This window comes from Phaeoacremonium minimum, assembly GCF_000392275.1.
Source record: "Phaeoacremonium minimum UCRPA7 unplaced genomic scaffold PA7_03_scaffold_184, whole genome shotgun sequence".
NCBI lineage: Eukaryota > Fungi > Ascomycota > Sordariomycetes > Togniniales > Togniniaceae > Phaeoacremonium > Phaeoacremonium minimum.
In genome coordinates this window covers 91272-106666 of record NW_006921091.1, presented here as the reverse complement: position 1 = coordinate 106666, position 15395 = coordinate 91272, and the positions used below count along the sequence as shown (strand labels likewise).

Sequence of the window (15395 nt, the reverse complement as noted above, 5' to 3'; positions counted from 1 at the left end):
CGGTTCGGGAATTCGGACGGCGGCATCTCACAAGATCTGGTGCTAAACAATTTGGCAGGGCCTTTTAGTAAGGCTCGGGAAGTACCCGTGGTTGCACATGGGAATTTAGGTCTTATTCCCATTCTAGGCCGCAGAAGTCGGTAACATGCCCTGCATGGGCCTCATGTGCACGTACTGTAGCATAATGCAGTGCTGGGCGGTGTGGTGGTATCATGTTTCCTTTTTTTTTGTGTGTCCTTGATCGAGAAGGGTGGTGCTGCGACGGCGATGGACCGATCTGGTCATCCGGTGGCAGAGCTCGGCCGGGCGCGAGAGCTGTGCTCAGCATACCTTACGTAGGTACGAGCATGCCAGCCTGTCATGATGCCCGTCCTGTGCGCCCATGCATGTGCAGACAGGGAGCGGTGATCGTATATATGTACCAGAGGCGAAAACGAAGAGCTGCTGTCTGGGAAACGATTCAAGACGAGGGGCGATCAGGCCATGAAGACGGCGGGCTGCCACGGCAAGTGCAGGTAGGTGCTGCAATGGTGCGGTGTGTATCATGAAGAGGTTGCTTGGTGACAGGATCAGGCGCTGTTCGAGATCGCCTGATCCCATACCGTATGTACATACGATACCCCTCCTCCACCCCTCACATATCAGATCAGATCAGGAGGACCCTGAGATACATCTCAGTCAGGTAGGCCACGTTAGCCGCGCAACTCGGTAGCACACACCAGCAGTTGTGGAAAACTGCTTCCAGCCTTGCCTGGCTGTCATTGCTGTTGAATTGATCATCATGTTGCTGGTCAATGTATTTCAACGTGTTTCTCGGGTACAGAGTTGCGAGGTGAATAGCCACCCCCAAGTAAGACTGGCAAAACCCTTCGTTCCTCCCGGAAGGCGCATTTGGGAACTCCGCAATCTTCGTACCTGCCTTTTCTCTTGCAGACACCGCTGAGACAGACTGAAAGAGGCAGTGTCTCCCCTCGTAAGGAAGGAAGCTTCTCAAGTACTGTAAGCTCGGGTCTCTTGCCTCGCTTGGCGGGCGGGCTGAGGAAACTACGGCGTTGAAGAGTTGCTTCTGTCTGTGTGTGGGGGTCACTGCCGTCTCGAGGCGGCGGGTACTTACATCCAATAAGGTACTTTAGCATACGGCGGCAGTAGGGTAGGTACAAGCTGAATATAGATATCTACCTAGGTAGTCCGGGAAGAAGGCCGATAGAACGCTGATAGAAGGCACGATGGGCCAGCCAGACCTAGGTTGGGCAGGTACGTTCTGGGCTCTGCCTAATCCAGGCTTAATCTGAAGTACCTGCCATTTGCTTGCGAGTGCTGCATCGGAGAGGCCTGCGGCTGGCGGGCCTACACTGAAAGGTTCAGTGGCCAGCTCGGCCAGGTGGGCCTAAGCAGCCATCTTCCGCGCCTCGCAGCCTGTTCTGGGCGTAGTGTGCATGCTAGGAACTTTAATCCTCACGCAATTACGCTCGCAAACCGATGCTCTCAAGGCTCTGAAGGGTGCTGGACCCCACGCCCAGCCCACTCTCGGGACCATTTTTTTTTCTTTCTTGACGACTCTTTTTCTGGTCGACATGTTCCGTCAACGTCCGCTATCGCACGACTCGCGCTGCCACTCTCCACCAATGCGCTTGCGGCAAACCTTGGGCGATGCCTGTCGCTCCCTGTCTTGCCTGACTTGTGCTGTCTGGCCTGTTGCGCCATTGAAGGCTCAATCGCCCATTGAGGGACCACGAGGAACCATGAGGGACTATGCTGGTCCATGCTGGTCCATGCATGTGCTGCCGATGGCCGCCGCCGCCGCCTCTCATTCCCATGTCGTGCTCGTCATGTCTGTATCGATGTATCGATGTATCGATGTATCGATGTACCTAGCAGGCGTGTCTGTACCCCTCCAGTACAAGAAGGCGTGCCCTGGTGCAGCAGATGATGCACATGAAGCGTATCGGCATCCCAGCACGGTGGGCTGAACACGGTGATGCCGCCCGCCCGCTGGAATTGCCCATGTATCTCTGTGTATTTCTCGATCCTTTGCTTACATGCCACTTCCCATCGCTACATACCTAGCACACTAGCCCCTTAGTGCTGGGTAGGTACCTACTGACCCAGCCAGATAAACCCGCTTTGTCTGATTGTGCAGGTATGCTTGCTTGCTACATTTTGTGACCCTCGTTCCCCCTTTCACCGGATCGTCGAGCGTTTTCCCTGATTCCTGACCTCTTTCTTCTCTTATTCCCTCTGAGAGATTCCTTCCCACTCGTATATTGCGCCAGGTGAAGAGGCAGCAGTCTTTTGAAGACCTTTCGCCATCCATCACCTGAAAATTCCAATACTCTGCCGTCTTACGTCCCAAAGGACACTTGATGTGCATATTGTAAATTGCCCCACGGCGTGCCCGTCACTCATACCGTCATACGCAACCAGGTACATGGGCAATTTAATAGAAATCACTTAACAACCGCCCCTCCTCCCTCCCTGTCCTCACAATCACAATATTTTATTCGTTCTCGAACTTCAGGACATTGGAGGATGCCTTCCTTCAACCCTATAACGAATATTACGGGGCGCAATGCCTTTACTCTGTTCGAAATTCGGTAATTACATTCGTCTGGCAGGAGCAATCGGTATGAAAATGACTAACACACTTTCGCAGGCTAGACAATGACTTTCTTGTCTTTCGCGGAAACGAACATGAGTCGTCCGGGCAGATGCTGAAAGGAACCGTCGTTCTCTGCCTGCCTACGGCACTGAAGGTGGAAGATGTTCACCTCAGATTGTTGGGAACCGAGCGGTTAGCGTAAGCCTTTGCGTTTTTTACCTGGTCCAAGGGTTGAATGAGAAGTTCGCTAACTGAGTTTCTGCCTGCAGCTGGACCGACTCCAAAGTAACTCCCACAGGTATCTCGAGCCAGAAAGTCGACAAGACCAACACCATCTTCTCGCACAGATGGGAGCCGTTCGTAGGCGGCGGTGCTTCCAAGAGTACAACGCTTGCGGCAGGAAACTACGAGTGGCCATTCGAGCTGCTTCTTCCTGGTGACACCTGTGAGAGCGTGGAGGGCTTGCCCGAGGCGAACATTATCTACCACCTAAAAGCAACGGTCGCCCGAGGAAAGTTGGCCTACGATCTACACACCAAGAAGAGGGTTCGAATAATAAGAACGCTGGAGTCGTCTGCGCTTGAGTTCCTACACGCCATGAGCGTGGAGAACATCTGGCCAAACAAGGTCGAATACTCGATTGTCGTGCCTCAAAAGGCCGTCGTCTTCGGCAGCGAGATTCCCTTGGAGACCAGGTTTACGCCTCTGTTGAAGGGCCTCGAAATTGGCGACATCACCTGTAAACTGGTCGAAGTGCACGATATCATTGTTCAGTCATTCCAGGGTCATAGCATCCGCGAATACAAGAAGGAGAAGGAGGTGGCGCAATGGACGGTCGCAATGAGCCGGGAAGAGCACTGGCAGGACATGATTGAAGATACCGGCCAGGAGGGCTGGGTGATGAACACGACTTTGGATCTGCCGAGAAAGCTGGGCAAATGCATGCAGGATGTGAATGTCCACGGCATCAAGATCCGCCACAAATTGAAGATGGTGGTGGCACTGAAGAACCCCGACGGCCATATCTCCGAGGTAAGCAATTGATGTGTGTGGTGTTACTGAGGCAAATCGCATGCTAACAGTTAGCAGCTCCGAGCGACGCTCCCAGTAACGGTTTTTATTTCACCAAATATGCCACTGGACGAAGAAGGAAACCTGGTGCGGCAACATGCTCACGATCCGAGCCCAGAGCAACGCACCAGCTCAATAGCGCCGCCAGGCTATGGCGAGCACGTTCTGGACCAATTGTACGACGAAATTGATATGACAGGCCTACAAACACCAGGCATACAGTCAGGGATGAACAGTCCATTTTACGGTCATTCGAGAGCTGGTTCCGCCGAGAATCTCGCTGCGATGATGAACAGTAACGCCGTGCCTCCTGCGGTCCTCTCCACGAGACTCGAGAATATGACATTGGATCCATCGAACAGAAACCAGTCATTCAACTCCGTCACTTCGCACTCGACTGGCACAAACACTCCGTACATGGCTTTCCAGCCATCGGACCACAGCAGCCATACTTCGCCTCCACAATCGGCACCCCTGTCTCGGTCAAACAGCGGAGAGGAACATTCTGGCCATCACACCCCGGAGCATATCGACTTCCCTGAGCTTTCTGAGTTGAGCAAGGTTCCGAGCTACGCGACCGCAGTAAAAACGCCTGCACGAACCCTAAGCTCACTCGACAGCTGTTCGCTGCCGGATTACAGGACGGCAATGAGCGAGCCAACCACGCCAACAGCTGATGCTCCGTCTGTGAACCCGATGGAGGTTATAATGGAATCTCCGCATGAGACGCACTCGCGGCCGCACCGACCTAGCTTGGGCAGGCGGCAGACATCATTGGGTCTGTCAAATTTGATTCACTCCCATCACACCGGAGATGCGGATGAACGAAGAAGGCTACATCTGATGCAAGCCCGAGAACGGGTTGCATAAGTTCGAGATGCTTTTTATGACTGACGGGATGAGCTATCAGGGTTTGCGATGCGTTCGACATGATGGAGCGGCGTTCATGTTTTGTTTCTGGAGTAGAGAGTTCGATTTCATTTTGGACGTCATATAGGCTGCGGCCACGGACGAGAGCATATACATGCATATATAGACTGGATGGGGCCTCACGAGTGAAGAACGGCGTTTTCTTGATGGCGGATTTGTTAGAATACGGATTAGAATACGGATACTCTTATACCCATATTATCGCGAAATAAGACCAAACAGATATTTTCACCAATGAAGCTTATTATAACCTAATGCTTGTAGGCTCGTGAGGTTACAGAGAAATGAATGCGACCGAATCCTAGAGGAACACACGAGGTTCTTGTCAAGGCGGCAACAAAAAACCCACTGGCACACCATTAAACACGGCAACTCAGCCAGCCCATGATGATGGGGGCGTCAAAACTGCACTTCTGTAACGCAAATTGAAGCCAACCAGACAATGAGTTCCTTCGTGTCTGGTGGTGAAGAACAAGTTAGTGCAGCGTCAAGGAATCAAATGACCACGCAAATGGTTTGATTTCTAGATCCCGCTAGTTCAAGATAGCACAGTTCTGGTGGGTTGGGGGAAGGGAAATGGCGGTAGTGGCCACCCCTCTTGAAGTTTTGGAGAGAGGGCCGGCTGAATGCAATGACGATTTTTGGAGGGTGGATTTTAGGGGTCTTTCGGCCAGCTTGAGTCATTACGTCATTGCATCGCATGGTGCTTCAGCTGCCATTGACATGCAAAATTCCACTTTGCATTGCATTGCACCCTGCTCTGCTGAAGAGCGCATTGAGTTGAGGTGTTGCCATACTTAAATATCAAATAAACCTCCTTCTATAGCATTCATATGCCGTTTCATCCATCTACGACCTGGGCATTTTCTTAAACTACCGTGTCCTACGACATTTCATCTGATCTGTCTCTGTCTTTCGTCCGATCGCGAGTTAGAGTTACAAGGTAAGTGACACACGCTCGATTGTGTTATCGGCACCCTTGTTCTTGTAAGATGAGAGACCCCGCATATCCATCCCATCTGGGCCATCCCCATGCCTCCTCTCTCCCATGCCCAGACATACCATCAATTGCCTGATCAGCACAAGGATGGCTCGATCTCCCCACCCTGCTTTGTTCTGTTGGTGCCCTCGGTGCTCAAGCTACGCTGCGCAACGTCACCGCTTTTAAATTACACTTTTTACATCCAGTTTCTCGACACCTCGACTTTGTATCGTGGCTCTTTTCCCTCTTCACCGTCATCCCAACACTTCAGAAGCTTAGGCTAAACCTCTCCTTTCGTCTGAAGATCTAGCTTCCATCTCGATACCCCTCTAATCCAACGACCGTTGCACCCGTTCACCTCCAATTGCCAGGAGCGTGAAGCGAAAACCTCAACCTACACCTAATTTCACGATACCCAACAGCTTGCAAGCATGTCTGGCGACAGCAAGGATTTGCCCCTGCGGCAGGGGACGCAGTCTAGCGTCTTGAGCGACGATGCTGTTCCTGAGACGGATCCCAATAGCGTGAGTTTGCGCTCCCATGCCCTTTTGGCGCGAAATATGACTGACAGAAGACACAGACCGCCGGCCTCCTTGCCGAGAGGCTGCAGGCATGGAAGCATGCCGTTGTCTACCTCGAGGAGTACATGACCGCCGTGGAGAAGATCCACAAGGAGCAGGCTAAGGAGTATGAGAAAGTCCTGAAGGTGAGGACATCCGATGCGACGAAAGTCTATTCTCAGCACTAATGTCCCGTAACTAGAGCATCTCCAAGCCCTTGAGGGAAGGTCATCACTTCGATCAGAGTCTGGGCGGTGTGGCTGGCTTCTTTGAGAACATGCGATCGAACACGCAGGCCTTGATCAACACGAATGCGGAAACGGAGAAGAGCATAAAGGGTTCTGTTCTCCCCGTGCTCGAGCGGCTGCACAAGGAGATCAAGCACAAGGCCAAGGAGCTTGCCCATGGCGCACAGAAGGGCGCCAAGGATGTTGATAAGGCGCGCAACACTACGCAGAAGTTTATCGAACTCCTGGGTCAGCAGACAGCATCTTTTGAATCTACTGGAGGCAAGATGTCCGCCACTGATGACCCATATGTTGTCCACCGAGGAGTCTTGCACCGCTTGAACAAGCAGGTCATTGAGGAGAACAACCATCGCAACGATCTCATTGCTGTGCAGAACAACTTCCAGGAGTTCGAGGCTCATGTCATTGGAGTCATGCAGCAGGCCATGGAGGCTTTCAACCAGTTTGCAGGCGGTCAAGCGGAGAAAACCCGCGCTCTGTACTCTGATATGTTGGGAGCAGTACAGCGTGTGCCCCCTGATTTCGAGTGGAAGGGGTTCATGACACGCAGCGGTGATAGACTCATCAACCCTAACGACCCTCCACGCACCATCGAAGCTATCTCCTTCCCGAACCAGCAGCACAGCGCAACGAAGCCGCTCATTGAGGGCAGTCTAGAGCGCAAGTCCAGAAACAAGCTGTCATGGGGCTACTCGACTGGATACTACGTCGTCACTCCTTCCAAGTTCCTGCACGAGTTCAAGGACTCAGACTACGCTCGCAAGGACCCTGTTCCAGAGCTCTCACTCTATCTCCCGGACGCCGTTATCGGTTCGCCCAACGGTGACAAGTTTAACGTCAAGGGCAAGGACAAATCCAAATCCTTCAGCAGCAAGCTGTCGGGCAGCTCAGAGCTGTCATTCAAGGCTCACACCGCTGCCGATGCAGAACGCTGGTTCCAAGTCATCAAGGGTGTTGCAGGCGCAACTGGGCCTGCTGCCCCAGATAGCGTGCCAACTTCACCTGGCACAGAGGGTGAGGCTCCGCTAATGAACGAGGCCGTTGAGGAGGGCAAGGTCCCACAACTAGCCACCGGTCAGGAAGCCGGTATCACTGGAGGCGACACAGTGGCAAGCCCGACGGTGGTTTCGCCTGTCGATGCCAAAGATCATGCCGCCCCGGCTTCCGGAACCACGGCCCCCGCCGCTGCGGAGACGAAACCTACAGCTTAATCCAGACGAACTTTTCAACGAATTATCAACGTATGCTTCGAGACTGCCACCAGATTAATATCATTCGTGCCAGGATGACCCTACACACACCTCTTTTCATTCAAATACCCTGTTCGTTCATGACACGTTTCAATACGCAAGGCGACCAACTCAAAATGAAGGCAACCGCACTAGGCTGACCGGATGACGATTGCCCATCGGAAAAAGATGGAGGACCGATCCACAGGGGCACTGCTTGTGTTAAGGGAGAATGCATGGCTTGTTCAGTCTCTCATGGGACATGATATGTGACGTTGTTTTCCATATACCTTACCTGTTATTCGGTTTTATGATATACTCTTATGTTTAATTCCTCATATTTACACTATTTTGACATCGTTGGCGTCTATTGCTTCTTGTGATCATGCCTCTCCTCGCGGCAACGATATCCAGCGCTCATTGCCCCCAAGCCAAGAGATAGGGGCTCGAAAAAGTGCTGGGCTATATCATTCTGGCCTGCCCTCAAAACATCCGCCGCCCGGAAGAGCGCCCAGAAGAGCATTTCATGCTGCTGACGACGTACGTAGCACACCATCCTGGAACTGCAAATCGACTCTCCCCACCCGGGCACTTTCGAAGGCACAGTCGACTCTCATGCCTTTACCCCCTATCCATCGTGGGAGGCGAAAGCGCATCTTCGCCTCAAGTTTGCCTTCATGGAAGTAATGGCTAAGATGTTGGACGACGGCCCCTCGCCCCGTGCCGTTCCTGCATAGGGCTTGAGGCGAACTTCTAGCCACGGCTCGAACTGTCTCACTTCATCTGGCTGAGCAAATCAATTCCGACCTATTGGATGTTTCCACTCCAGCTTCCTAGTAACAAGGTTTCAGTTCAGCTACCAGCATGCTTCATGAGCTGGGCGCATCGCATCTGACCTAGACATGTCATCCCCAACCTACAGGAGGTCATCACCTAAGTTATCGAAGCCATGAGGCATGCTAGGCTCTGTTCTATGCATTAGGTGAAGTCAAACCTGTGTACCGTCCTGCTTTATCATTTTTACTGCAGGATCTCGGGGTAGACCGGATGCCGGGGAAGCTCACCTGCCTCACCGCGGGCAAGACAAGGAGTGAGCGAGACCGGCCTTTTTCTTACCGGTCGTGCATCCCATTCGCTACTGAATCTCAAGGGCGGGTGGGAAACTACGCTCGAGACAAAAGAAAATCAATTCAGTCGACCGCGGTATTCGGCGGGGGCGCCTTAAATAGCTACCTCGATTACTTGCAGGTCTAGAGCGGCGGCAGCCTTGCGAGTCACACGCATAGACGCATCCCACACATCCTCCGCCTCCACGGGATACTCCCTCCCCGCCAGAGCCTGCTCCTCAAAGTCTTGTCTCACAGTCGATTGCCCAGCCTGACCTGATATTAAATTAAGTTTCGGTCTAACTCTGGTGAAGCAACAAATCGTCGCAACCCAGATCAGAAAGATTGGATGAAGATCATCCCAAGATGGATCTCGTCAACACCCTGGACATATCAAAGCGTTGATAAACCTCGTTGGCAAGAGTTACCTCACAGTCTTACGCCGTTTGAATGATATGCAGAGTTACCGAAAGGTGTCCGGAGCATCTCGTCATAGGTTATATCCATGTCATTCGCAACTACAATTGGTCGCCTTGCGGACAATGGAGCTCACATCCATCCTCATGGAGGTTCCGCGACGCGCGAGCTTGCCGAAATACGCCTGGCGATTGCGCCTGAAACTGGGTTCTATGATAAATCTATGATAAATATAACCAATCTCTACTATCCTCACATCATCCTCGCTTCCCTTCTACATCGGTATTCGCGTTTCATTCATGTCCTCGTAGTCCACAGCCTTGCGCATTTAACACGTTGATGAGATACCCCTCTTCACCATTCATCCTCTCGTCCAAGGCTGAATCATGACGAAAAAATGGGCAAAGTATAAGGATGAAATCCTCAAGCTCTATTTGGAGCAGAGCAAACCTCTTCACCAGGTGAGGACCATTATGGTAGAAAAATATGGCTTCGACGCATCGTAGGTCTCTCCATTATCGAGCCCGCAGCCTCGTCTCCGTGATACAGTTACTAACGAACAAACAGTACACGAGCATACCGATCCAGGTTTGATAAATGGGGGATCGCGAAATACAAGGTTCAGAGGAGGAGAGACTCAACAACTACAGAGGCGAGCAGCATGAGCTCGCCTCGTAGTGACGATCTCTACAGTCATCCGACCTTCTCGACTGGGGCGCATCCACCCCCGATCGCAAGGCTATATTCGAGCCCAGAATTGAGTAACTTTGCTTCTGACGACCTCGTGCGCATGGACAAGTACGTTTCTATCTCTTGGTCATCTGTGGATGTGGAATACGCTCTGATCGGTTCGCTCATGTTATTCTTGCCAGTTCTCGATACGCTCTTCCACCAAATTCTCGTCCTCCCCAGGTCATTTATATGCCATTGGATACAGAGATGCATTCACCAAGCGAGAGCGTCAGCCCAGCGAGTCCGGTGAACACCTTTCCCCAGCTCATGCTTCCCTACAGCTCTGTGCTGGGCCAAGGATACGAGAATGGTCATGGTAGAGGATCAAATATACACCCTGCGCTACACCTGGGAAATGCAGGAGACGAAGAATCGCAGCTTGCGCCTTGGAGACCAGATCCTTCGAATTTCAGTTATAATTGCGGCAGCCAACTTCATGACCACCTGAGAACTCCATCTTGGTGGTTGAACCCTTCTATAGTGCTTATGATACGTGATGAGCTCGACTACGCCAACGTAAATATTCAGAATGCCCTCGGTGAAACGCCTATGCGTGTTCTGTTCAACAGCTTTCAAGCGCCAATTCATCCAGCACAGGTCGAGGTATTGCTGCACCTACTTGAAAGCCCGAGTTTCGATATGAGATACCATCCGCCCAACTCCTACAGCCCTCTGGGCGTCACCGTGGAGAGAGCCCTGGACTCTAGGCACTTCTTGATAGAAAACGAAGATATGGCAACCACTCTCTGCAAATGCCTCTGTAAACTCCTGGATCTCGAGGCAAACCCAGACATCATTGTCCTCGGACAGTCCATCGCTCATCATTTTTTCCAGAGACCAGACAGTCTGATGTCCTACACAGCCTTCTGGTCATTCCTCGAGGCACTCGTCCGGACTATTACGCCTACTATACCCGACGTCTTCGGCAACACGGTATTGCACTGCGCTCTCACATCCAGGGACGCCGGGCGCAACACAGGCGCCTCGGCTTTGGCAAGACTGCGCTCTGCGATCACCGTGCTCCTCAAGCGCACCGCTGGGCACGGCGCGCTGGAGAGGCGCAACGCGCGGGGCCGCACGGCGCTGCAGCTGCTCGTGGACCACTGGAGGGCCGACGACGAGTTCTGGAGTATGTCACGCGACTTCGTAAGGGCAGGCGTGGCAATGCAAGACATTGTGCCAAAGCACTTCGCCAGGGACCTGCACGAGCTGGCGAGCTCGAAGAGGGGAGCCCGGGCCGACCAGCTCCAGCGGCATCTCAGGGGCGACATCCCCCTCTCTGTCGTGATCTGGCTTTCTGCTTGCGCGCAGCGCACAAACGAGGCCTGGGGTGAGCATCTATGGGCATTGGAATCGTGCCCAGATGGCTCGGAGTTGAATACCCGGCTCCTGGAGTCTCTTTGGAGAGGCCATTAGTCCTGATTACCCCTTCTCCTTGCCCCTTTTTTTATGATTTGTTGTCGTAACCCGTAGCCCCGAAATCAAACCTCAAGGTAGGGGCCCCATGGTGACCTGATTTTTTTTCTTTTCGTTGTATACGTGTATGTCACGATTTTACGCTTCACATGAGGACACGAAGTTGTGACAGGAATGAGAATTAACACGGCGGCTTCCGTTGTCTTTTGATATGCAGGGGGGGATTACCAGCCAGAATGGATGACACAGTTCATCAGAGGCAAACGACAGCATTATGTTAGCATGAATGAACTTGAGTTTTTTACGATGCAATGAGCAGTCTCTTGGAAGTCTATACTTCTCTAGCAGCCGACGAGGAACCGCATCTCATGTGTTTGACCAGCAATCGATGCTCAAGGCTCTTAGACAGCTTATACCTTGTAAAAACAGAATCCCACATAGAAGCTCGCAGCTTCCATCTCCTCTGGCGTGACCAACAGCGAGCCATCATGTCTACTTCGCACTCCCATACGCTCACTCAACGGCCCCAGTGTCTCATCGTCCTTTTCCGTCTCCCAGATGTCTGTAAACGTCTTGTGGTACTGCAGTTCCAAATTGTAGTCTTCTGCCAGAGCTCTGAAAGCTTCCCACGGCACTACATACTCGGGGACTTCCTCGACAGCTTCATGCAGAAAGAAATTGTACTTCCAGCCAAAAGGGGGTCGGAAAATGCCATCCTCAGGCGTCTTGCCCGGGAACCTGACGCGGTAGATGCCGTTGCCCCATTCTGCAGTTTCCTCCGCCTCGCCTTCCTCACGCTCCTCACCCTCCTCCACCTCAACTTCAACCGGAGGAGCCTTGGCTTTGGCTTCCATCTTTGCATTGAAGGCACGCACCTGTTCACTGATGACATCTGAATTGGGGATCGTTCCAATGAACCGGCCTCCCTTCTTCAAGGCGCCAGCAACGTTCTTCAGCATTTGGCGTGCCTTTGCCTCGGTCTCGAACGCATAGTGCATGCAGAACATCATGCTGACCACGTCGAAGCCTCGGCTGCTGCTGATGTTTGACTGAGCGAAGCCCACCTGCCTCACGACATCAATGTCCTCGATCGACTCGCCGTAACAATCCTTGACGTGAAACCGTGACTCGAAAAGCCTTGGTGGAGGCCGTCTGTTAAACCCGCCCCGACCACCCCTGCCGCCGCCTCCCCTATGAGACATGCTTCGATAGCGCTCCTTTGCCTGCTCGATCGAGATTTCTGCCGGATCTAGGCCGACGTATAGCTGCACTGTCTGAGGCGCTTGCTGCCATTTCCCCAGATCACCACCCTTGCCGCAGCCAATGTCGAGAACGAGCAGCTCCGCGCCGCTCGAGATGCCGTACTCCCTCGCGCCCGGTGCGTGGTCCTCGTCGGGCGAGAACTTCTGGATGATGCAGCTCTTGACCCAGTTGTTGAAGGACCGCAGGCCCTTGATGCGGCTGTCCGTCTTGCGCCAGTCGCGGCCGCGCTCCGGCACGGCGTTGTAGTGGGCGCGCACAACATCGTTAATGGCGCCGCGCCGCGCCTCCTCGGCCTCGCGGGCCAGCTCCCGCTCCCGCTCCAGGGCGCGCTGACGGATGTGCTCGCGTTCGGCCTCGCTGATGCGCGCGCGCTGGCCGGGCCGCTTCAGCTTGCGCGGCGGCTCTCTGTCGCCGCCGCTGGGAGAGGTGCGCCTCTTGGCTGCGGCGAGCGTCTTTGCGTCGTAGGGCTGTGGGAGCTCGTCGGGGACGTCGTCTCGATTGGACTTTTTGGCGCGGTGTGAGGATGATGATGGGGAGCCATTCCTAGAGGGCGACTCGGATCGATGACGCTTTCTGGCGGGCTCGAGCCTCTTTGCGTCGAAGGCTTGAGGTTGATCCTCGAAGTCGTTGTCTCCTGCCATTGCGGGAGATTGGAAGGAGAAGAAAGGTCAAGGACAGGTGGGGTTGAACCCCAACGGTTTCTTTTCTGACAAACTCACAGACCAGAGGTCCAGTGAAATCCAGATGAAATATTGAACTCGCAAAAGCTGGTCTTGTTGGATATGGTATGTTTGTTAGTTATTTGGTGTGCGCTTTCAATCAACGTGATGTAAATGGTGGATGGACAGGAGGAGCTGTAGCAAGCAAGCTGCCGCTAAGCAAGGTTAGTGGCCTAACGTGGTAAGCGACAGGTACGTACCGTTGCTGCTCCAGTGTGCAATTACGCGAGCCTTGCCGCCTTGCCAGTGGGCACTTTGGCGCCCGGGCCACTCTGCACTCAGCCTGCCAGCCTTTCCTCCCCTACCTACCTAGAGCAATCTGGAGAGCTCCGACACACCTGCCATATTCTTACCTCGAGCTTCGTTTCCATCCATCCATCACCAAAACTCCATTTTCCACACGGCGGCATCCCATCATCCTCCCTACGCTTTGGCCGATACTGTCTCTCCCACTCCTCGGCGAATAGACACTCCTTCTTGATCGCGAGTCCAGACCTACGGCGCCACGATGGGCTCGGATCCTCAGTACGCAAAGTGGCCTCTGCTGCCGCTCTCGCAGCATGTCTTCACGCTGACAAACCCTTATGCCGCGCGAGCCTCCCAACAAGCCGCCGCCAAGAACTTGCAGGATGCCATAAACGAGCACAAGATGGCACCGCTCTATCGGTACCTGGCACACCCGCTCGAGGGGATTCTGAATGCAGTTGGTGAGGGCGGTGCAAACGTCCCCGGCAAGCCGCTAAGTAGGAAGTCCAGCGCCGTCGGCATGATGGTCACAAAGAACCCGACCGCGAGCGTCGTCCTGCCCTGGGACGAGGGTCTGTACCAGCAGCTGAAGGAGGACAATGACAAGGAACTCGAGGAGTATCAGAAGGAGGAGGACGAGGCGGTAGAGAAGGCTGGTGAGACCGAGATCCAGGCCGCTCGAGGGAAGCGCGCGGAGTTTTGGGCGCGCGTTGGTGACAAGGTACGTTTTCTCCATAGCTACTTGCGCTATTCTATTTGGAAGCTTTTCACTGATACCCCATGCAGGAGAAAGCCATTGCTGCTTATGAAGATGTCTTCGAAAAGACGGGCATCCTCGGCACCAAGATCGACCTCGTCCTGGCCATAATACGCATGGGGCTCTTCTACGGGGATAAGGTCCTGGTGAAGAAGCACGTCGACCGTGCCAAGACGCTCGTCGACAGCGGCGGTGACTGGGACCGACGAAACAGGTTGAAGGCGTATGAGGGTTTGTACCTGCTCACCGTGAGGTCGTACAATCTTGCTGCGCCGCTGCTCCTCGACTCTCTGTCCACATTCACATCCTACGAACTCTGCACATACTCCAACCTCGTGGTCTACTCTGTACTTGCCGGCTCTGTGTCTCTCAAGCGCGTGGACTTCAAGTCCAAGGTCGTGGATGCGCCTGAGATCAAGGCCATCCTTGGCGACGGCGAGGACAAGCTGCTCGCACTCAGCGGCGCCATCTCTGCGGGACCCGGCGTCGATGCCGACCAGCAGGATCTTTCTGGCGCGCCCGCGGCTGCAAAGACCACGGTGGTCAACCTGACGACCCTCGGTAGCAGCGTGGATCAGCCAGAGGCCGAGATGGCCGTCGACTTCAGCCCCCTGGCGCAGCTGGTGTCGTCGCTATACAACGGTCGCTACAAGCTGTTCTTCCAGGCGCTAGCACTCGTGGAGGAGCAGTTCTTGACGCAGGACCGTTATTTGCACGAGCACAAGAACTGGTTCGTTCGCGAGATGCGCCTGCGCGCCTACCAGCAGCTTCTGCAGAGCTACCGTGTTGTCGGGCTCGAGAGCATGGCCAATGACTTTGGAGTCACTGTAGATTTCTTGGACCGGTATGTACACCTCGGATGATAAGTTTTATGAATGAACGAACGTGTGCTAACGATAGCCCCCAACAGCGACTTGGCCAAGTTCATCGCTGGTGGCCGCATTCCCTGCACCATCGACCGTGTGACCGGCAAGGGCGTCATTGAGACAAACCGACCGGATGACAAGAACAAGCAGTACCAAGATGTTGTCCGCCAAGGTGATCAGCTGATTACGAAGTTGCAGAAGTACGGCCAGGCCGTTCGGCTCCGGGGTAGCGAGAGGGCATGAAAGTAGAATTT

The 15395-nt window shown here is 53.7% G+C and overlaps 4 protein-coding genes across 4 annotated transcripts; 3 read left to right on the top strand and 1 right to left on the bottom strand.

Annotated features, from left to right (window-relative positions):
- Positions 1-2529: 2529 nt before the first annotated feature.
- UCRPA7_2701 (putative arrestin domain-containing protein) lies at positions 2530-3643 on the top strand (the record flags this gene model as incomplete). The annotated part of the gene is made up of 3 exons (XM_007915263.1): positions 2530-2594; positions 2654-2797; positions 2869-3643. 3 exons carry the CDS (start codon positions 2530-2532, stop codon positions 3641-3643), a joined length of 984 nt encoding a protein of 327 aa, XP_007913454.1.
- Positions 3644-6013: 2370 nt separating this feature from the next.
- On the top strand, positions 6014-7601 carry UCRPA7_2700 (putative ph domain-containing protein; the record flags this gene model as incomplete). The annotated part of the gene is made up of 3 exons (XM_007915295.1): positions 6014-6106; positions 6163-6288; positions 6345-7601. 3 exons carry the CDS (start codon positions 6014-6016, stop codon positions 7599-7601), a joined length of 1476 nt encoding a protein of 491 aa, XP_007913486.1.
- A 4099-nt stretch (positions 7602-11700) lies between these two features.
- On the bottom strand, positions 11701-13194 carry UCRPA7_2699 (putative mrna cap methyltransferase protein; the record flags this gene model as incomplete). Its single annotated transcript, XM_007915293.1, has 1 exon — positions 11701-13194. One exon carries the CDS (start codon positions 13192-13194, stop codon positions 11701-11703), a length of 1494 nt encoding a protein of 497 aa, XP_007913484.1.
- Positions 13195-13780: 586 nt separating this feature from the next.
- UCRPA7_2698 (putative 26s proteasome regulatory subunit rpn7 protein) lies at positions 13781-15384 on the top strand (the record flags this gene model as incomplete). The annotated part of the gene is made up of 3 exons (XM_007915264.1): positions 13781-14239; positions 14305-15119; positions 15186-15384. 3 exons carry the CDS (start codon positions 13781-13783, stop codon positions 15382-15384), a joined length of 1473 nt encoding a protein of 490 aa, XP_007913455.1.
- Between the last annotated feature and the right edge of the window lie 11 nt (positions 15385-15395).